Here is a 23,750-nt window from a genome sequence, read left to right on the forward strand (position 1 = left end):
TTAATTTTCACAGCTTTGATGAATAAGATCTGGTTCTTAAATAGGGCAATATTAAAGTGAAACTCAAGGTGTAAATTCTTCCAAAAAGTGATATGTCTTTAAAAAGAATAAGCTGTACCCATTTTAAAATTTTCAAAAATAATGTAGTTTGAAATTAGCTTACAGTGGGAGGTGAATCTATTCGCTTTCCTTTTTCCATATCTGATTTTCATACAAATTCACTCAAGATGGAGTTTATTCCTCCTAAATTCACATTTTGCCAGAACAGAGCAGAAATTCCAGTCAAGGAATCACAATGCAAAATTTCAGGTTGCCCCTGTTTCCTCTGGCAGGTGTCTGTGGAGATTCTCAGTCATCCAGGACAGAGGTCTCCAACCTTGGTCCCTTTAAGACTTGTGGACTTCAACTCCCAGAGTCCATCAGCCAGCAAAGCTGGTTGAGGAACTCTGGGAGTTGAAGTCCACAAGTCTTAAAGGGACCAAGGTTGGAGACCCCTGATCCAGGTCACAGTTACCTCAATGGTACTTTTTCAAAAGGCAACCGGAGGAGGAGGAGGAGGAGGAGGAGGAGGAGGAGGAGGAGGAGGAGGAGGAGGAGGAGGAGGAGGAGGAGAAGAAGAAGAAGAAGAAGAAGAAGAAGAAGAAGAAGAAGAAGAAGAAGAAGAAGAAGAAGAAGAAGAAGAAGAAGAAGAAGAAGAAGAAGAAGAAGAAGAAGAAGAAGAAGAAGAAGAAGACGACGTAGTAGTAGTAGTAGTTTTGCTTCTCAGCCAAGAAGCGTCATCTGTTCCCAACCAGATGAAAAGCTAAATGTTTCTGACTTTGGGTTTTACTGATTAGACTGATAGATCATTATAAAAATGGCTTGTTCATAATATTATGAAAAAAAAAGCAAAAAGCTTTGTTAATGCCTTATTTTACTGTAAGAGTCGGACGTCAATTTTCTTTCTTTCTTATCTTTCCTCACTTCTCTTTCCCCTCGCTTCTAGTTACTTTGTGTTTTGTATAATACTTTATAACTGAATAAAAATGTTAATGGGGAAAAAAAGCGAAATATTTTCTTCTTCTCAAGGAAGAAAACAGTCCAGTTGCCTTTTGAGAAAGCATCTTTGAGACTCTGGAAGCGATTTTGCTTTCCTTGAGAAATCCTACAATTCTGGCAGAAAGCTCATCTCACACCTCACACCAGGTAAGATTTTGCATTTTTCTTCTGAAGGGCAACACACCTTGCACAATATTTTTCCACATGTGGAATTCCTAGCTGTGGAATTTGGCTTGCCAGGCTGGGTTATGCAAAGGCACTTTGGAGATGCCACTGTGGAGGTTCAAAACTGAGCTCGTTCAATTAGCTTGATAAAAATATATATTTTCTGAATTCCATTAGTGCAAGCTTTGTTCCAGCCCCCTGTGATTTGATGGGCAATGGATGAGAAAGTGTTTAGAATAGGTTAACTCCATGAACCCCCTCTAAATAGATATTTAAAAAATAAAAATTTAGAAAGCACCAGTACGGAGGCGCATAGCCTCTTTGTGGCTGGAAAACCATCAAGAGGAGAAAACATCACTTAACAGAATAACAGAGTTGGAAGGGACCTTGGAGGTCTTCTAGTCCAACCCCCTGCCCAGGCAGGAAACCCTACACCACTTCAGACAAATGGGTATCCAACATCTTAAAAACTTCCAGAGTTGGAGCATTCACAACTTCTGGAGGCAAGTTGTTCCACTGATAAATTGTTCTCACTGTCAGGAAATTCCTCCTTAGTTCTAGGTTGCTTCTCTCCTGGATTAGTTTCTACCTGTTGCTTCTTGATGTGGAAAAACCAAATACCAAGGTCACCCACTGGCTCAGGAAAAGATGGAAAAAGCAAATCAGTGCCAGGAATTCATTTCCACAACCCACAGGTGGCAACAGTCCTGCGAAACCAGGATCAGACAGAGGTGGGCTCCCACTACATTCTAAGGTAGGGGTGTCAAACTCGCGACGACATGTTGTCATCACGTGACGTATCGCACCTTTCGCCCCCATTCACTAAACCGGGGGGTGGGCGCAGCCAGCACATGATGCATCCATCCTGCGGGTCTTGAGTTTGACACCCCTGTTCTAAGGCAATGCTTCTCAGCAACTTCAAGACACGTGGACGTCAACTCCCAGAATTCCCCAGGCGATTCTTCTTCTAACCAGGCTATGCAAAAATCAACCATGTTTCTCCCAATTTACCAAGCATAAATGATTGTTTAGAAGCTATACAACTAAGCTCTGGCCATCAACTGGAAGAGCTACTGTAGATGAGTGTTCTGTGATTCCAGTGGCAGTCTACCTTAAGTTCCAGATGTTGGAGATAAACAATATGGAGTGGCCATCACCTGAAGAAGCAACTTGGCACAACATTTGTTGAAACGCAGTGTGAACTCTGCCTTTTCTCCACCTCTTAGGTTCCTATATTATCATTGGTTCTTTTGAAAAGCATTTCTAATTTTTCTTTCTGACGGACTTTTTAAATGCTGTTTTTTCTCTTTTTAATTAGTGTAATTGGGGAGATGGGAAAACTCCTCCACTACTTTATGCACTATAAAGTCTTTATTTAAATCTACCTCTTGCACAGAATTACTTCATTAATTAAAAGGACAAAAATTACATGGAACATAAATACATATTTAACAGATTTACTCTCAAACAATGACAAAAATATATATATATATATCAACGCACTTTTTAAGCTTCCAAACAAAACTGTTAATTTCAGCAAAACCTTGCTCAGAACTTTCAACTAAAATTAAGAAATGCTGACATTAGTTGGTTGGTTGGTTGGTCCCAAAAGATTCTTGAATGGTCCCTCAGTATTGTTAATTGAACACTTAGGATTTAAGACAAAAATCCTATGTGGGTTTTTGTGCAAGGCTGATCTGTCCCTAGTTTGCCACAAAATCTTAAGCACCATCTTCACCTCAATGTTTTCAGAGTCTTGGATTGCAAAGTTGCAATCATTGCAAAGTTCCCACAGAGGAGTTTGGATGGGTCGTCCTTCATCTATTCAAGAGCATTCATTGGTCCGGATGTTATTTAATATTATTTACAAGTCAGAATAAACAAAATAGAACTCTGCCTTGGAAAATCTAAGAGATTCTGGAGAGAACGCCCAGGCACACCGACAAAACGGGAGGCACTTCGGACTATGCAATGATGCTCCATTAGGGTTCTTTGTTATTAATTATCATCACTTCTTCGCTCCGTCTTTGTTTCTGTGTAGTGCATACTTTTGAAGGCTGGTGGGGAAGAGCTCAAGGAACAGCTCCTTCCATCTGCTCAAGGCCTTGTCAGGGTTGTGTAGACTGGCTGGTCCCAGTTCGCCGTAGGGCTGTGAGAAGGAGGGATGGACAGGCTGTTAAGGATAGGGGTGGCGTACGGCCGGCGAGAGGAATGGAAATACGGGTACTGGTAAATGCTGGAAGGGTAGCCCGAGTAGGGATTGTAGTAGTTGGAACTCTGAAGATCTGTGTAGTCACACTGAGAGCTGGAAAAAGACCCAGTGGCTGAGCTCGGGGACACGGTGGTGGCACACGCCTGCGCAGTGTACGATCCGTAGTCCGAATGGGTTGGAGAGTTGTGAGGTTGGTCGCTGTAATGACTCGGGCTGAGCTGTTCGGTCTTGATGTGAGGCCTCTGCTGGCTGCTGTCACTGGAAGAAGGAGAGGCAGATGCAGGACTCTTGTGAGTCCATACCTGGGAGGACGCACCAGTGCTGCCGTTAGCCGGGTGAGAGTAAGAAGTCCCATAAGATCCTGCGGCGGAGTTCTGCCCGTGACTGGCTGGCATGGCAGAGTGGCCATTGAGCGGCAAGTACTGGTCAAATTCGTGGATGTCGAAGGCCTCCATGTTGTTGATGACCTCGCTGCTCAACTCGGAGATATCCACGTTGCTGAAATCAATGTTCTGCCGACCGCTTTCCATGAGGCGCCGGCCCTCGTGCTTCAACTCTTGCTTGCTCCCAGGGTGTAGGTCTGTCTTAGGGGTGGTAGGTGGGGTAGGAGGTCCATGGGGCTGCCCTAGAGAAAAGTGTATTGAAAACAAAGTCGTCATCTTCAAAGGGAAGATGGTTTAGCTTAAACACCAAGCCCTGAAAGATGTATGGTGATTTCATTTAGTAAAAATAGAGGAGGCATAAAGTTGACCTGCAGGAAAGCAAAGGATCATCTGCTCTGGAAATCAACTTTGGAAATCCTGCTATCGAAATAGGAAACAAGCTTGGCTGCATTGTTCCTAGATGGACCCACCTACCAGGAAAATGAGATTAAGCTGGGACGGTGAGGAGAGCAGGGCCAGGTTTAATAACAGAGTTGGAAGGGACCTTGGAGGTCTTCTAGTCCAACCCCCTGCTCAAGCAGGAGACCCTATACTATTTCAGACAAGTTGGCTGTCCAGTCTCTTTTTTTAAAAAAACCCAGTGTTGGGACACCCACAACTTCTGGTGGCAAGCGGGTCCACTGGTTAATTGTTCTCATTATTAGGAACATTCTCCTTAGTTCTAGATTACTGTTCTCCTTGATGAGTTTCTCTCCATTATTTCTTGCCTTGCCTTCAGGTGCTTTGGAAAATAGTTTGACCACCACCCCTCTTCTTTGTGGCAGCCCCTCAAATATTGGAACTGCTATATCTGAGCAGCTAAGAAAAAGTAAGGAGTAATTGACAAGTTTGCTTTCTGGTCAATGTGGGCTTCTGATAGGCCATACTCCTGTCGCAAGCAACCCTTTGGCAGTGCACCTATAGTGTGAATTTTGAAATCCAGATGTGATAAACGCAAAGAACGAGGGAGAGACTACATAAGGGTTGACTGTACAGTGTACTCATTTGAAAATGAGTGGAATATGTAAAGCTTTAACTCCTTTATCACTCCTTCTATCACTTTTGGGCCACCTAGCTCTGTGGCCCAGCAACTTTAAGATGCGTGGACTTCAATTTCCAGAATACCCCCAGCTGGCACTGAAGAGCACCCATCTTAAAATGGCTGAGGATGGGAGACACTGAGCTATCTCAAAACCGTTTGGTCTGACAGGGAAAGGATTCTCTTACATTCAAGCTAAGGGTCTCGCCAAACCAACCAGACGTTAAGGATAACATCTGGCACACCTGGCTTGTAAAACAAGTGCTTCCCTAATAGCTTTCCCAACTCTGCATGTTGATTTGGTAAACTGCACATGGGGAAAGTTTCGGAAAAGCCATTCCCGGGTGTAAGCAGCTGCAAACGGAGAGAAACAGAAGCTACCAGGAAAAACAAGAAGTTGTCAAACCATTTAGCACAGCACGGGCCAGCTGGAAGGACATCTATACCACACATCTGTCAGGACTATGTGACTTGATCAAGGCCTGATTTGACTTGTTTTGAAGACTGAAACTTAGTGTGCCCTTTGATTCGGTCAATGAAATTAGTCCAAATTGGTGAACGGCCAATTTGAGTGCGCCTATTGTTTTATGGTAATTTTGTCTCTCTGTGTGTTTTTTTTTTTAAAAAATTGGTGTTTCTGTTTTTAGGATGAAAACTGCCCGGAGTAAGAAGCCAATTTAACATAAACGGGATGCAAAGACATGCCAATGTCCAACAACTCTTCATACTGATTCAAAGGTGCCAGACCAGGAGCCCCAAATCCATTCGGTGGATTTGCGTGAAATGTAGGAGAGATTCTAGGGAGGTTGGGAAAGGAATGCAAGGAAGGAGAGGCTGGAATCAAAAGACAAAAGTGAGTTTATATCAGCAGTTCTTCTTATAAACAGCAACTCAGGTGGGGAGAAGCATTTCCAGTCGGGCAAATGAACTCCTTATAAAGGAGGCTGGTAACTTACTCTTGCAGGTTCCAAGATTCTGCATTTGCCCCTAATTCTAGCATTTAAAGAGACTTTATTGGAATTTGGCTAGTTAGATACAGATTAACAGAGTTGGGAGCTTGTAGGACATCTAGTCCAACCCCCTACCCAAGCAGGAGACCCTACACCATTTCTGACGGATGGCAGTCCAGTCTCAAAAGCCTCCAGTGATGAAGCTCCCACAACTTCCGAAGGCAGCTTCTCTTCCATGGGTTGATTGTTCTCACTGTCAGAAAATTTCTCCTTATTTCCAGATTGAACCTCTAGCTAGTTCTTGCTTCCTTGGTGTGGCGAAGCTGGGTGAATTTGGACAATGGCCTTTGAACTTAACTTTTTCATGGAAGCCTCACACATCCCTTATATCAGTGGTCCCAGAACCTTTCTGCCTTTGTGAACCAGCAGCGGGGGGAGGGGAGGGTGCAAGGGAGGGGCAAGCAGCGGGCATGTACACTTGATTGTGCAGCTTCATTTTGCAAGTGGTGGGTGCCCATTTGTGCAAGTGGAGCTGCGTGCGGGAATGTGCCTGCCCAACGTTTGTGTGGCCCAGTTCCAAATGGGCCACAACTCAAGGGTTGGGGACCCCTGCATAGAATAGAAATAGAAATAATAGAGAATAGAGAATAGAGAATAGAATAGAATAGAATAGAATAGAATAGAATAGAATAGAATAGGGCCTCTGGTGGCTCAGGCTGGTAAGACAGTCTGTTATAAACACAGCTGCTTGCAATTACTGCAGGTTCAAATCCCACCAGGCCCAAGGTTGAATCAGCCTTCCATCCTTTATAAGGTAGGTAAAATGAGGACCCAGATTGTTGGGGGCAATAAGTTGACTTTGTATGTAATATACAAATGGATGAAGACTATTGCTTGACATAGTGTAAGCTGCCCTGAGTCTTCGGAGAAGGGCGGGATATAAATGCAAATAAAAAAAAAGAATAGAATAGAATAGAATAGAATAGAATAGAATAGAATAGCATAGCATAGCATAGCATAGCATAGCATAGCATAGCATAGCATAGCATAGCATAGCATAGCATAGCATAGAATAGAATAACAGAGTTGGAAGGGACCTTGGAGGTCTTCTAGTCCAACCCCCTGCTTAGGCAGGAAACCCTATACCACTTCAGACAAATGTTTGTCCAATCTCTTCTGAAAAATTTCCTGTGATGGAGCACCCAACTTCTGGAGGCAAGCTGTTCCACTTATTAATTGTTCTAACTGTCAGGAAATTTCTCCTTAGTTCTAAGTTGCTTCTCTCCTTGATTAGTTTCCACCCATTGCTTCTTGTCCTGCCTTCAGGTGCTTTGGAGAACAGTTTGACTCCCTCTTCTTTGTGGCAACCCCTGAGATATTGGGACACTGCTATCATGTCTCCCCTAGTCCTTCTTTTTATTAAACTAGACATACCGAGTTCCTGCAACTGTTCTTCATATGTTTTAGCCTCCAGTCCCCTAATCATCTTTCTTGCTCTTCTCTGCACTGTTTCTAGAGTCTCGACATCTTTTTTTTACATCATGGTGACCAAAAATATATAATGTGCATGTCTGGATACATACATGCATGCAAGGGAATGCTCTGAAGCCGACAAGGGCAACTGCTTCTAGATGTCTGAGCAGGTGGTCTGAGCAGCAAGAAAAAGCTACTGATGGCTTTACATGCCAAAACTTCAGGATCATGAAGACTCTTTCTTACTTTGTAACAAGGACAGAAAAGACATCAATGCTCTATTAGGTCTCAACCTTGGCAACTTTAAGCCTGAGGACTTCAACTCCCAGAATTCCCAGCCAGCTTTGCTGGCTGGGGGGTTCTGGGAGTTGAAGTCCGCCAGGCTTAAAGTTGCCAAGGTTGGAGACCCCTGCTCTATTGTGATGGGAGAACCATCCCACTTCTGCCCCTTTCCTATTTTTCAAAAAATATGTTAATCGTTGCAATAACCACACCAGAGGCCGAAACTGCATTTTTAAATCCATTTCCTGCTGAAAACTCATCTCCCACCTAATTCCAGTAGCAAAGTAGAAGTAATCCTCGCCTGACGACCACAACTGAGCCCAAAACCTCTGTTGTTAAGTGAGACATTTGTTAAGTGGGTTGCGGCCCATTTTACGAGCTTTCTTGCCACCGCTAACTGAATCCCTGCAGCGGATAACTGAGTAACCCGGTTGTTAAGTGAATCGGCCTTCCCGTTGACTTTGCGTGTCAAAAGGTCACCGAAGGGGATCAAGATGACTCTGGGACGCTGCAAACGTCCTAAATATGAGTTCAGCTGCCAAGGGTCTGGAGTCTGAAAGTGAAGCCAGATTCACTTAACAGCCGTGTTACAGACATAACTGCTGCAGTGGTTCGCTTAACAACTGTGGCAAGAGTAAAATGGGACAAAACTCACCTAAGTCTCAGCAACCGAAGTTTTGGGCTCAATTGTGGTCACAAGTCAAGGACTACCTGTATCTTTGAGGAAAAATAAGAAAATGATGAGCAAGTGACAGAGGGATCTCTTGCCTTCCAGTGCATCATGTCTGGGTGAACACATCCGTCCTGGCAATAGAAATTATGCCCAAAGATCTGAAGGATGAATAGAATAGAATAGAATAGAATAGAATAGAATAGAATAGAATAGAATAGAATAGAATAGAATAGAATAGAGTAGGGTAGGGTAGGGTAGGGTAGGGTAAGGTAGGGTAGGGTAGGGTAGGGTAGGATAGGGTCCTTCGGGAGAAGGGCGGTATACAAATCAAAACAATAAATAAATAAATAAATAAATGGGGTAGAATAGAATAGAATAGAATAGAATAGAATAGGGTAGGGTAGGGTAGGGTAGGGTAGGGTCCTTCGGGAGAAGGGCGGTATACAAATCAAAACAATAAATAAATAAATAAATAAATGGGGTAGAATAGAATAGAATAGAATAGAATAGAATAGAATAGAATAGAATAGAATAGAATAGAATAGAATAGGGTAGGGTAGGGTAGGGTAGGGTAGGGTAGGGTCTTTCGGGAGAAGGGCGGTATACAAATCAAAACAATAAATAAATAAATAAATAAATGGGGTAGAATAGAATAGAATAGAATAGAATAGAAAGCAGAGTTGGAAGAGACCTTGGAGGTCTTCAAGTCCAACCCCCTGCTTAGGCAGGAAAACCTATACCATTTCAGACAAATGGTTGTACAATCTCTTCTTAAAGACTTCCAGTGTTCGAGCATTCACAACTTCTGGAGGCAAGTTGTTCCACTGATTAATTGTTCTAACAGGAAATTTCTTCTTAGTTCTAGGTTGCTTCTCTCCTTGATTAGTTTCCACCCATTGCTTCTTGTCCTGCCCTCAGGTGCTTTGGAGAATAGCTTGACTCCTTCTCCTTTGTGGCAGCCCCTGAGATACTGGAACAGTGCTATCATGCCACCCCTAGTCCTTCTTTTCATTAAACTACACATACCCAATTCCAGCAACTGTTCTTTATATGTTTTGGCCTTCAGTCCCCTAATCATCTTTGTTGCTGTTCACTGCACTCTTTCCAGAGTCTCAACATCTTTTTTACATCATGGTGACCAAAAATATATAATGTGCATGTCTGGATACATACATGCATGCAAGGGAATGCTCTGAAGCCGACAAGGGCAACTGCTTCTAGATGTCTGAGCAGGTGGTCTGAGCAGCAAGAAAAAGCTACTGATGGCTTTACATGCCAAAACTTCAGGATCATGAAGACTCTTTCTTACTTTGTAACAAGGACAGAAAAGACATCAATGCTCTATTGCAGGGGTCTCCAACCTTGGCAACTTTAAGCCTGGAGGACTTCAACTCCCAGAATTCCCCAGCCAGCTTTGCTGGCTGGGGGGTTCTGGGAGTTGAAGTCCGCCAGGCTTAAAGTTGCCAAGGTTGGAGACCCCTGCTCTATTGTGATGGGAGAACCATCCCACTTCTGCCCCTTTCCTATTTTTCAAAAAATATGTTAATCGTTGCAATAACCACACCAGAGGCCGAAACTGCATTTTTAAATCCATTTCCTGCTGAAAACTCATCTCCCACCTAATTCCAGTAGCAAAGTAGAAGTAATCCTCGCCTGACGACCACAACTGAGCCCAAAACCTCTGTTGTTAAGTGAGACATTTGTTAAGTGGGTTGCGGCCCATTTTACGAGCTTTCTTGCCACCGTTGCTAACTGAATCCCTGCAGCGGATAACTGAGTAACCCGGTTGTTAAGTGAATCGGGCCTTCCCCGTTGACTTTGCGTGTCAAAAGGTCACCGAAGGGGATCAAGATGACTCTGGGACGCTGCAAACGTCCTAAATATGAGTTCAGCTGCCAAGGGTCTGGAGTCTGAAAGTGAAGCCAGATTCACTTAACAGCCGTGTTACAGACATAACTGCTGCAGTGGTTCGCTTAACAACTGTGGCAAGAGTAAAATGGGACAAAACTCACCTAAGTCTCAGCAACCGAAGTTTTGGGCTCAATTGTGGTCACAAGTCAAGGACTACCTGTATCTTTGAGGAAAAATAAGAAAATGATGAGCAAGTGACAGAGGGATCTCTTGCCTTCCAGTGCATCATGTCTGGGTGAACACATCCGTCCTGGCAATAGAAATTATGCCCAAAGATCTGAAGGATGAATAGAATAGAATAGAATAGAATAGAATAGAATAGAATAGAATAGAATAGAATAGAGTAGGGTAGGGTAGGGTAGGGTAGGGTAAGGTAGGGTAGGGTAGGGTAGGGTAGGATAGGGTCCTTCGGGAGAAGGGCGGTATACAAATCAAAACAATAAATAAATAAATAAATAAATGGGGTAGAATAGAATAGAATAGAATAGAATAGAATAGGGTAGGGTAGGGTAGGGTAGGGTAGGGTCCTTCGGGAGAAGGGCGGTATACAAATCAAAACAATAAATAAATAAATAAATAAATGGGGTAGAATAGAATAGAATAGAATAGAATAGAATAGAATAGAATAGAATAGAATAGGGTAGGGTAGGGTAGGGTAGGGTAGGGTAGGGTCTTTCGGGAGAAGGGCGGTATACAAATCAAAACAATAAATAAATAAATAAATAAATGGGGTAGAATAGAATAGAATAGAATAGAATAGCATAACAGAGTTGGAAGGGACCTTGGAGGTCTTCTAGTCCAACCCCCTGCTTAGGCAGGAAACCCTATACCACTTCAGACAAATGGTTGTCCAATCTCTTCTGAAAAACTTCCTGTGATGGAGCATTCACAACTTATGGAGGCAAGTTGTTCCACTGATTAATTGTTCTAACTGTCAGGAAATTTCTCCTTAGTTCTAGGTTGCTTCTCTCCTTGATTAGTTTCCACCCATTGCTTCTTGTCCTGCCCTCAGGTGCTTTGGAGAATAGCTTGACTCCCTCTTCTTTGGGGCAGCCCCTGAGAGATTGGAACACTGCTATCATGAATGAATGAATGAATGAATGAATGAATGAATGAATGAATGAATGAATGAATGGCAATGATGCATTGCAACTTATTGTGACCTGCACCCCAGCTGGTCACAGAGTTATGCTTGATCTCTGGTTGCTATAGGGCAGGGATGGGAAACTATGGCCATTTAATGACTTGTGGACATGCAGCATGGCTGGCTCAGGAATTCTGGGAGTTGAACTCTACAAGTCCACAAGTCATAAAAGGGCCATAATTCCCCCATCCCTGCTACAGGGTCTCCCACAGAACGCATAAAGACATGCCTGGAGGGGAGTGGTCCTGCTCCCAAGACCCCTTGGGAAAAGGAGACCCATGTGCAAAAGCTTTCCACAAAGGTGTTCAGAGCTCACCAATTTCTGAACGCAAATATACTTTTAGCCTTCAGCTGTGGAACTGAGCACAGATCCCCAAGGCCTTGGCTTTATGCCCAGGAGCAGAATCCAGAAATGGGGGAAAATCCCAGCTTTCTTGCAAAAAAACAAAAACCTATGAGTAGAACAGAAGCAGAGATGAAACTGCCAATTTTGTAGAGGGGGTGGGGGAAGGAGGATATTTGCCGATTGTAGCCTGCGTTGGCAAAGGCATCTGGGACAGCCCCAAAGGAAAGGTGGGAATCCATGGGACACATCCTGCCACAATTCTGCTCTGCATTGAGGAAGGAGAAAGGCTGCAGAGATCTCATGGAGAAGGACATCTACTCTATCAAGCGTGATTGATGAATGAATTAATGTTCTTATGGGATCTGGAATGGAGCTTTTCTTTTTCCAAGAACATCACCCCAAATTAGGAAATAGGCACCAAACAGGAGAACTTGAAATATGGGCAGAGGTGCAGAACCTCCACCTTCAGTCGTGCTATTTTCTCCTGAAATGTCCAAGATAAAGCAAGTTAAGGATTCTGGATTTAATGAAGGATTCTGGATTAAGGATTCTGCCTTGAACAAACTGTCAGGCCTGCCCTCTCCAGCTTCTTTGCTTCGCTGGCATTTTGCCATAAATTGTAAGGGAGTGGGGAAGGATATTTGGGGTAGTAAAATGTGGGCCTGGGAATGAGAAAACAAATGGGGGGGAGGGGAGGGGGAGACACATGGACAAAAACCAGAGGTGCCAAACTGGAATAAACCAACATCCAAGGACACCTCCTAGCTTAGGAACTGAATGTGAAACTGGATTGAGAGGCCCCAAGCTTTGAGCTGTCCCCAAAACATCTTCAAGGCATTATATTGATACTGATTGTTTCCTGATTGCGTATTTGTACCCTATGACTACCATTAAGTGTTGTACCTTAGAATTCTTGATGAACGTATCTTTTCTTCTATGTACACTGAGAGCATATGCACCAAGACAAATTCCTTGTGTGTCCAATCACACTTGGCCAATAAAGAATTCTATTCTATTCTATTCTATTCTATTCTATTCTATTCTATTCTATTCTATTCTATTCTATTCTATTCTTCAGTCCAATATTCTATTCTATTCTATTCTATTCTATTTTATTCTCCTCCTCCTCCTCCTCCTCCTCCTCCTCCTCCTTCTTCCTGATTGCTTATTTGTACCCTATGACTATCATTAAGTGTTGTACCTTTGATTCTTGATGAACGTATCTTTTCTTTTATGTATGCTGAGAGCATATGCACCAAGACAAATTTCTTGTGTGTCCAATCACACTTGGCCAATAAAGAATTCTATTCTATTCTATTCTATTCTATTCTATTCTATTCTATTCTTCAGTCCAATATTCTATTCTATTCTATTCTATTCTCCTCCTCCTCCTCCTCCTTCTTCCTGATTGCTTATTTGTACCCTATGACTATCATTAAGTGTTGTACCTTATGATTCTTGATGAACGTATCTTTTCTTTTATTTACACTGAGAGCATATGCACAAGACAAATTCCTTGTGTGTCCAATCACACTTGGCCAATAAATAATTCTATTCTATTCTATTCTATTCTATTCTATTCTGTTCTGTTCTGTTCTGTTCTGTTCTGTTCTGTTCTGTTCTGTTCTATTCTATTCTATTCTATTCTATTCTATTCTATTCTATTCTATTCTATTCTTCAGTCCAATATTCTATTCTATTCTATTCTATTCTATTCTATTCTATTCTATTTTATTCTCCTCCTCCTCCTCCTCCTCCTTCTTCCTGATTGCTTATTTGTACCCTATGACTATCATTAAGTGTTGTGCCTTATGATTCTTGATGAACGTATCTTTTCTTTTATGTACGCTGAGAGCATATGCACCAAGACAAATTCCTTGTGTGTCCAATCACTTGGCCAATAAAAAATTCTATTCTATTCTATTCTATTCTATTCTATTCTATTCTATTCTGTTCTGTTCTGTTCTGTTCTGTTCTGTTCTATTCTATTCTATTCTTCAGTCCAATATTCTATTCTATTCTATTCTATTCTATTCTATTCTATTCTATTCTATTCTATTCTATTCTATTGGACACTGATGGACTGGTCAAGTGGGGAGGGCCAGGGAAAGGGGAAAATGCAACCTTTGTGCAGGAATACTTAGATCTAGTTTTACTTTCACTGCAACCACTTAACTTTAGCAAAAAATCAACCATCCATCAACCAAATGGAGTTGAGGGTCTTTCTTCCCTAAGTGTCCAACTTGGAGCAGGTCTGACACAAACCCTCTTCCCTCACCTGTATGGTCACTGGGGTGATGCACTTCACTCATCGAGCCCAGCCCTGAATCTGATTTGTAGAGCTGGGATCCTCCGTGGTGGTTCAGCTCAGCTCCTGAATCTGAATCGCTCTGGCCAGTTTTGACACTTTTCCTCCGACGTGGCTGGTATTTGTAGTCTGGGTGATCCTTTTTATGTTGAACTCTCAATCGTTCAGCCTCCTCCACAAAGGGACGTTTCTCATTTTCACTCAGCAAGCTTAAAAGAGAGAGAGAGAGAGAGAGAGAGAGAGAGAGGAAAATTAAATGAGTCATTCATGAATGCCTTTAACCCAATTTAAGTCGAACACTTTTATGTAGTCCCAAAGTGGCCTAAAAACCCAAGTACAGTAGTGGCCAAACTTGTGGAAACCTTTTGGGAAAATAGCACCACTTTTTTTTTTTTGGAGTAGTACCATAAAAGAATGTCATACAATAACTTTAATGAAGGATTTGCTATTAGAATAGCAGTTACAGTATAAAGAAGAAAAGTGAAATACATAGAAAAAATGAGATATACAAAAATGATCACCATGTCAGTTATTCTTTAGTTAGGTAACCTTTAGCATGAATTACAGCTTTACAACGTCTTCCCATGGAGTGAACAAAGTCTTTTAGTTCTGCAGCTGTTACAATGTGAAACCAAGATTGAAGGATTGCTTCTATTAATTGGGTTTTATTGCTGGGTCGCTTCTGGCTAACCAGTTTCTTTAGTTGGCTCCATAGATTTCCAATTGGGTGAAGGTCTAGGCTATTCCCAGGCCATTCCAGCAGTGGAATTATCTTGAAACTCCAAAAAAAAAAAAAAAAGTGGTGTTATTAGCCATCAAACTGGAAAAATATACTTTTTCCAAAAGGTTTCCACAATTTTGGCCACTATTGTATGTGTTTATGCATGTGTATGTATGGTGTGTGTGTTTGTGTGTGTGTGTGTGTGTGTGTGTGTGTGTGTGTGTGTGTGTGTGTGTGTGTTAGCAAACAAGCCTGCATCCCTCCAACCCATTTCCAGGCTCAATATGGCTGGCCAGGGGGAGGAAGTTTTGGCCACTACTGTACATATTCAGTGCTCTGTTTGATCAGATCAAAGGCCCCGTCTAATCCAGCAGTCTGTTCTCTTAGTGCAGCGGTTCTCAACCTGTGGGTCACGACCCCTTTGGGGGTCGAATGACGATTTGCCAGGGGTCGCCTAAGACCATCAGAAATATGGGAAGTATACTTGCGAGTCGAAGAATCGCGAATTCGGCTTCAGGCGCGATGAATTAAAAAAGAGAGAAATCTTTGCTCTGATATCTCCCTCTCAAGCCAGCTGCAATCACTCCCAATCGCTAGCCTAATCTGGCTTTAGGCGCGATAAACTTAATAGGGGAGGAGTCTCCGCTTTAATGCCTCCGTCCTCAAGGCAATCGCAAGCAGTTCAGATCGCTAGCCAATACGGCTTCAGGCGCGATAAATTCAAAACGAAAATAATTTTATGGTTGGGGTCGCCACATCGTGGGGAATTGTATTAAAGGGGTCACAGCACTATAAAGGTTGAGAACCACTGTCTTAGTGGTTAGATTTGGGAGAGTCCACTCTATCCCATACAATAAACATACATGTATCTGTGGAGCTGAAGAGGTAGAAGAGCTGACTCGTATAGTCTTCAATTGCTGTTTATATAAGGGGGGCGAGAGATAAGCACCTTGATCCCTATATTAAACGTATGGTCCAGTGGGAGGCCAGTATTAAAACAATATACCTCATGGGGGGGCCAGAATCTGAAAACGATATTTAATACAGCACAATTTCTGACTAAAATGAGACCGGCATAGGTGGGCCCGATTGGGGTAGATTGAAGGGGTGGTGCAGAAACATAATTTTATGTCGTTTTATTCAGTTTTACACATTTATGCATTACATTATTGCATTTCATCCTATAACTAGTGCAGGGGTCTGCAAACTTGGCTCTTTTAAGACTTGTGGACTTCAATTCCCAGAGTTGAAGTCCACAAATCTTAAAAGAGCCAAGTTTGCAGATCCCTGAACTAGTGTATTTTACCCTCCTCTTATTTTAAATTGTTTGTATCGGATTTTATTGGTAACATGTGTTCGAATCTTGAACGCTGATATGGCCTTTAGGCTAATCAATAAAATAAACTGATTAATCCCGCAGTCTGTTCTCTCAGTGGCCGACCAACTGCACAAGGAAGTCTTCCAGCAATGGCCTTCAGAGACAGTCCCACTGCCATCAAAGCTAAGAGCCATTGAGCCCTCCAGGACTTCTATGAATCTGTTCAACCCATTTTTATTTTATTTTTTTTGAAGCTAACCAAACTTTTTGGTACAGCGAGCATCGCAACTTCTGGTGGCAAATTCCAAACTTGAATTACCTGTGATGAGTTGTGTTGTTACATATGTCCCAATTCTTCCAGGATTCAATTGTATTGGTTGGTTCTAATATTGGAGGAAAGGGGAAAATAGCTTCCCCTTGTCCTCTTTATCCAGTCTACATCTAATTACATACAACTCTGTCATCTCATTCACCTCCTTACCTTCACTACCTTCGCAAATGGGGGCGCACGCGCCACCTCCGCGCATGCACAGGGCTTTCCACGCCTGCGCGGAATGTCAAAAATGTGGATAAATGGGACCTGATTACGTCTGGGCAGGTGGACGGAGCTTCCTGCAGCCACTGCTACCGGTTCGCCTGAACCGGATAGAAGCGGCTGAATACCACCATTGCTAACAACCCCCAAATGTTGCCATTTTTGTTCACAGGGAAGATGCTCCATCCCCTTGATCACCTGAGTTGACCTCCTCTGACCTTCTACAAGTTCCCTTATGTCTTTTACAAGATGCCCTGAGCAGAACTGTGCACGATATTCCAGAGGTGGTCATGCTACTGATTCACCTACGGGCATTATAATATTGGGTAATGGTAAGTGAGAATGACCTTGGGAGGACAGGGAGAAGAGACGCACCCAAGGATGTTGCAGCAGGCACAATCAGACAATTCAGCAGGATTCAATTTACATATAAGAAATTTCTGTATACAGCAGAATTCAGCACATAATATCAGGAACACCGAAGCGATATTCGTAGAAGCAAGTCATTACAGAGTAGAGAGATATAGAGGCTGATATATTGTACTGAGGCTCCCATTACAGAAGCCAAACCAACTCTTATATACACTTCAGTAAGTCTAAGCCACGCCCAGACTCCAAACTGTCTTTTATGGCCCCATGCAAACAAATACTATGTTTCAGTTTCCAAACAGTCCCCATTGGCTGACCTGTTACCATGTCTATCCAAACAGTCCCCATTGGCTGACCTGTTACCGTGTCTATCCAAACAGTCCCCATTGGCTGACCTGTTACTGTGTCTATTCCAGCAATGAATATTCATACTCTGACATATTATAATATTGGGTAATGGTAAGTGAGAATGACCTTGGGAGACAGGGAGAAGAGACACCCCCAAGGAAACGGTCAGATAAAGGGCAACTTTAGCCACCAGCAGGAACAGGAGTGAGGCAAGACGTAGTTCAGAACAGTTGGGTTTCCCTGATTTCTTGACCTGATGGAGGGGGGGGGATATACTTTGGAATTTGCATGATTCTGTTAATGTAATCTTAAAAATAAAGTAGAATTAGATCATCTGGCCCTGCTTACTGTTTGGCCTACCTGTCAGACCTGCCACAGCGTAAACCTCTAAATAGTAACTATCCTTTTTTTTTCTTTTTCTTTTTTTTACATTTATATCCCGCCCTTCTCCAAAGACTCAGGGCGGCTTACATTGTGTAAGGCAATAGTCTCATTCTATTTGTATATTTATATACAAAGTCAACTTATTGCCCCCCCCCAACAATCTGGGTCCTCATTTTACCTACCTTATAAAGGATGGAAGGCTGAGTCAACCTTGGGCCTGGTGGGACTAGAACCTGCAGTAATTGCAGGCAGCTGTGTTTAATAACAGGCTTCTTACAGCCTGAGCCACACTGCGGCCCATCTTGACCCCATTCTTTGAGAAAAGTATAGTTTATTAGAAGTCAAGTGTAATAGCAATACCCCTTAGACTTATATACCACTTTATAGTGCTTTTACAGCCCTCTCTAAGCGGTTTACAGAGTCAGCCTTTTGCCCCCCAACAATCTGGGTCCTCATTTTACCCACCTCAGAAGGATGGAAGGCTGAGTCAACCTTCAGCCTGGTGAGATTCAAACTGCCAATTTATTTTTTATTTCATTTTTATTTTTATTTATGTGTCACAACAGTATATATAAGCATAAGCATGAAATAACTATACAATAAATAAGCATATATATAAGCATAAGTATGTAATAACCATATTAATTGGATATAATGAAAGGAAACAATAGGACAGGAACGGTAGGCATGCTTGTGCTCTTATGCACGCCCCTTACAGACCTCTTAGGAATGGGGTGAGGTCAATAGTAGACAGTTTTTGGTTAAAGCTTTGGGGATTTTGAGAAGAGACCACAGAGTCTGGTAGTGTGTTCCAAGTGTTAACAACTCTGTTAATGAAGTCATATTTTCTACAATCAAGATTGGAGCAGTTAACTTTAAGCTTAAATCTATTGTGTGCTCGTGTATTTTTGCAATTGAAGCTGAAGTAGTCTTCGACAGGAAGGACATTGTAATAGATGATTCTATGAGTTAAACTCAGGTCATATCTAAGGCGGCGGAGTTCTAAGTTTTCTAAACCCAGGTTTTCAAGTCTGATGGCATAAGGTATTTTGTTGTATTCAGAGGAGTGGAGAACTCTTCTTGTAAAATATTTCTGGACACATTCAATTGTATTGATATCTGAAATGAGGTATGGGTTCCAGACAGGTGAGCTGTATTCAAGAATTGGTCTAGCAAATGTTTTATATGCTCTGGTTAGTAGTGTAGTGTTTCTGGAGAAGAAGCTATGCAAGATTAAGTTTACAACTCTTAAAGCCTTTTTTGCGATGTAGTTGCAGTGGGCTTTGGCACTTAGATCGTTTAATATGAAAACTCCAAGGTCTTTAACAGGGTGGGGGTCATCTGTAAGGTAATGTCCATTGAGCTTGTATTTAGTGTTTAGATTATTTTTTCTAATGTATAAGAGCATTTGCTGGTTGAGATTTGGAGTTGCCAAGTTTTTGACCATTCTGATACAAAGTCAAGGTCTTTTTGAAGGGTAGCTGTATTGTTGATGATGTTAAATAGTTTGACATTGTCAGCAAAGAGAACACAATTACTTATAATATGGTCACAGAGATCATTAATGTATAATATGAAGAGTGTCGGTCCAAGAACGCTGCCTTGGGGAACGCCGCTATTGACAGGAACAGGAATTGATAGAGCACTGCCAATTTTGACCACTTCTTGTCTGTTTGACAGGAAAGCTGTTATCCAATTGTGGAGGGGTCCAGAGATGCCATAGGATTTTAGTTTTAGGAGAAGTTTATCATGTACCACTGAGTCAAGAGCTTTACAGAAGTCTATGTAAATTGCATCTATTGCTTTGCCTTGATCTAGATTTGTAGTCCATAGGTTTTTGCAGTGAAGAAGTTGTAAATTACATGATAAATTTTTTCTGAAACCAAATTGTTTATTAGAGAGTAGGTTGTTTGTTTCTAGGTGGAGGGTAATGGATTGATTGATGATAGATTCCATTACTTTGCAGGTGACGCAGCATAGAGATTGGTCTGTAGTTTTCAACTAGGCTGGGGTCTCCTTTTTTGAAGACAGGGATGACCGTGGCTAGTGACCAAAGTTTGGGAAGGGAACTGGTCGTGAAATCTTTTTCAAAGATTATGTTTAGGGGTTCTGCTATATAGCTGGCTAGGGAATTCTGGGAGTTGAAGTCCACCAGGCTTAAAGTTGCCAAGGTTGAAGACCCCTGCTCTATAGCGTCATTTTGAGGGTAGAAGTTGAAACAGTTTATGTTTCAACTTCTCATTTCTCATTATCCCAAGCACACAAGTGGTCCTTTTTATGTAGAGGATACACCCTGTGCGAATACCTTCATTGAACGTCATTTGTACCTTGCACCGTTTATCATTACTCTAAAACCTTTCCCCATTGATTCCTGCAGGCTCTGATCTCATTCCGTTTGTATAAGCGATTAGAATTTTTGGCCCCAGGTACATATGGCGCAAGATCCCTTCCCTTCCATGGGATTTCAACTGCCTACCCAAATGGGAAATTACCTCTGACGCTTAGCTCAATATTTTCATTCGATGAAAATAAGCAACTCACTAAGCTGGAGTTTCTGCTTCCCTTACACTCACTTTTAAAAACTGAGATGCACTTCAAAGGCCCTCACACCAATTCCACATGGCCTACATCACTATGTTTTACCACATTCTCCAGTAGCACATAAATAATATGGTCACATTTTTTTTGTTATATTGCTTTAATATTATTATTTTTTTCATTAAAGATGGCGCTGCTGATGTCAGCCTGGGTGAAGTGCTCTCTAGTTTTAACTATGATTTATGATCTATGACCTATTACTTGCTGTTTATATGTATACTATGAGCTTATGAACCAGAGACAAGTTCCTTGTGTGTCCAATCACACAGCCAATAAACTATTCTATTCTATTCTATTCTATTCTATTCTATTCTATTCTATTCTATTCTATTCTATTCTATTCTTTCCTGTCTATTCTATTCTATTCTATTCTATTCTATTCTATTCTATTCTATTCTATTCTTTCCTAAGTTTATTCTATTCTATTCTATTCTATTCTATTCTATTCTATTCTATTCTATTCTATTCTATTCTATTCTTTCCTGTCTATTCTATTCTATTCTATTCTATTCTATTCTATTCTATTCTATTCTATTCTATTCTATTCTATTCTTTCCTAAGTTTATTCTATTCTATTCTATTCTATTCTATTCTTTCCTGTCTATTCTATTCTATTCTATTCTATTCTATTCTGTTCTGTTCTGTTCTGTTGTTCTATTCTATTCTTTCCTAAGTTTATTCTATTCTATTCTATTCTATTCTATTCTGTTCTATTCTATTCTGTTCTATTCTGTTCTATTCTTTCCTAAGTTTATTCTATTCTATTCCCTCCTGAGTTTATTCTATTCTATTCTATTCTATTCTATTCTATTCTATTCTATTCTATTCTATTCTATTCTATTCTATTCTATTCTATTCTATTCTATTCCATTCTATTCTATTCTATTCTATTCTATTCTATTCTATTCTATTCTATTCTTTCCTAAGTTTATTCTATTCTATTCTATTCTATTCTATTCTTTCCTGTCTATTCTATTCTATTCTATTCTATTCTATTCTATTCTTTCCTGTCTATTCTATTCTATTCTATTCTATTCTATTCTATTCTATTCTATTCTTTCCTAAGTTTATTCTATTCTATTCTATTCTATTCTATTCTATTCTATTCTATTCTATTCTATTCTATTCTGTTCTGTTCTGTTCTGTTCTGTTCTGTTCTGTTGTTCTATTCTATTCTATTCTATTCTGTTCTGTTCTGTTGTTCTATTCTATTCTTTCCTAAGTTTATTCTATTCTATTCTATTCTATTCTATTCTATTCTATTCTATTCTATTCTATTCTTTCCTAAGTTTATTCTATTCTATTCTATTCTATTCTATTCTATTCTATTCTATTCTATTCTATTCTGTTCTGTTCTGTTCTGTTGTTCTATTCTATTCTTTCCTAAGTTTATTCTATTCTATTCTATTCTATTCTGTTCTGTTCTGTTCTGTTCTGTTCTGTTCTGTTGTTCTATTCTATTCTTTCCTAAGTTTATTCTATTCTATTCTATTCTATTCTATTCTATTCTATTCTATTCTATTCTATTCTATTCTATTCTATTCTATTCTATTCTACTCTACTCTACTCTATATTCTTTGTCAAATTACAGGACAAATCACATGACAAACAATAATATTAAAGATCGTTTCTGAAAAAAAAATCAATGATTACAGTTTTAAAAACCCAGAACTATCAAAGGCATTTCAGAACCATAAATTGCTTCGCCTTTACAGAGCTAAAAGATAATAGGCTGCCAGTAGCAAAAAATAAAAAAGCAATACAACCAAGGAGTATCTTAGCATATACATAGTTCTATCTGAAATAAATAGAACTATTTCACTTTGGCTGGATTTTATGACCAAGACTTAATTTTAGCCTTCCCCACAACCCTATGCCAATCCAGATGTGTCGTGAATGTCATGGCTGGAGTTGTTGTGATTCCAACTGTTGCAACATTCGAAGAATATCAAACTGGGGAAGACCACCATAACCAACTTCCTTTGGGATATAGCACAGATGTTCACTTTTTTGCTCCAGAAACTGACCTGGACTTGAGATCCCCATAAATCAGAGTTTTCAAACTCACGGCCCACGGGCCGGATGCATCATGCACTGGCCACAGCCACGGCTGGTTTAGCGAAGGGGAAAAAAGTCAGGATACATCCCATGCCGATGCCGTGACGATGCGGGTTTGACACCCCTGCCATAAATAAAGCTCTATTGACAACACTATCTCACTCCAACTTCACCCCAATTAAAGGACAGAATCGAAATGAAAACATTTGGACTAATGAGCCTTTTTCACATCTCCTGTGAGCCGAGGTGGCGCAGTGGTTAAAGTGCAGTACTGCAGGCTAATTCTGCTGACTGCCGGCTGACTGCAATTTGGCAGATCGAATCTCACCAGGCTCAAGGTTGACTTAGCCTTCCATCCTTTCCTAGGTGGGTAAAATGAGGACCCAGATTGTTGGGGGCAGAGGCTGACTTTGTAAACTGTTTAGAGAGGGCTGTGGAGCAATATATAAGTCTAAGTGCTATTGCTATGGTCCTTCCTTCCTTCCTTCCTTCCTTCCTTCCTTCCTTCCTTCCTTCCTTCCTTCCTTCCTTCCTTCCTTCTTTCCTTCCTTGCCAGTGCTTAGAATGCAGTATAGAAGGCTAACTCTGCTGACTGCCAGAAGTTTGATCCTGACCAGCTCAAGGTTGACTCAGCCTTCCATCCTTCCAAGGTGGGTAAAATGAGGACCCCAAGTGTTGGCAGCAATAGGCTGACTCTGTAAAACCACTTAAAGAGGCTGTAAAGCACTGTAAAGCGGTATATAAGTCTAAATGCTATTGATAAATGCTATGCTTGAAGCGTTTTTAACACTTTTTAAAACGTTTATGGCAAGTTCAAGGGAATTTATTTCCTTTATAAATGAATAACCCATAAAAATACCAGAATGGGCCAACTCGCCACAGCCAACCCACTGTGGCCAATTTCCTGTAGGATAATTCACCAAGGCCAACACACCATGGGACAATTCACCAATTCCATTTAATGATTTAAAATATTTTTTAAAACTATTGTAATATTTGTCATTTGCATTTCATTTTGTCCTTCCTTTTGCATTCCTTCATGATTCTATTCCATCATTTTTTTGATACTAGTATAACTCTTGTCCTGCAGTGAGTTGTGCCATGGTGAATGGGTCGCTGCAGGTTGGCTGTGGCGAAGTATCCTACTGATAGAAGAAATATCCATGTGTTTCAGTTCCAAGCTGAGAGAAAGATGCTGGAAATAACATGGAGCCTGATTGGAAAGAAAGTTGATTTATTGATGAAGCAGAACCACCAACCGCATGTGATTCTGGGACAGCTGACAAAATGGAGTTTAGAGTGGGGTCGGTTTTATACCTTCTGGATTTCTCTGGGGTCATGTAGGGGTCAGGGCTGGCTCTATAGGCAAAAGGGGAAATGCAAACCCCTAGGTCAGTGATGGCTAAGCTTTTTGCCGTCGCATGCCAAAAGTGGGGGGAGCGTGGGGGGGTCGCAC

The 23,750-nt window shown here is 41.2% G+C and overlaps 1 protein-coding gene across 1 annotated transcript in view; it reads right to left on the reverse strand.

Moving 5' to 3' along the window:
• Nucleotides 1–460: 460 nt before the first annotated feature.
• Nucleotides 461–23,750, reverse strand: part of SOX8 (SRY-box transcription factor 8) — a 44,562-nt gene continuing 21,272 nt past the window's right edge. The window contains exons 2-3 of the mRNA XM_058157786.1: nt 13,934–14,172; nt 461–4,040 (exon numbers count right to left, since the gene is read on the reverse strand). Of these exons, the coding sequence (XP_058013769.1) occupies nt 3,301–4,040; nt 13,934–14,172 (979 nt within the window). The 3' untranslated portion in view covers nt 461–3,300. The remainder of the gene's footprint in view (nt 4,041–13,933; nt 14,173–23,750) is intronic.

This window comes from Ahaetulla prasina, chromosome 14 (genome assembly GCF_028640845.1).
Source record: "Ahaetulla prasina isolate Xishuangbanna chromosome 14, ASM2864084v1, whole genome shotgun sequence".
NCBI lineage: Eukaryota > Metazoa > Chordata > Lepidosauria > Squamata > Colubridae > Ahaetulla > Ahaetulla prasina.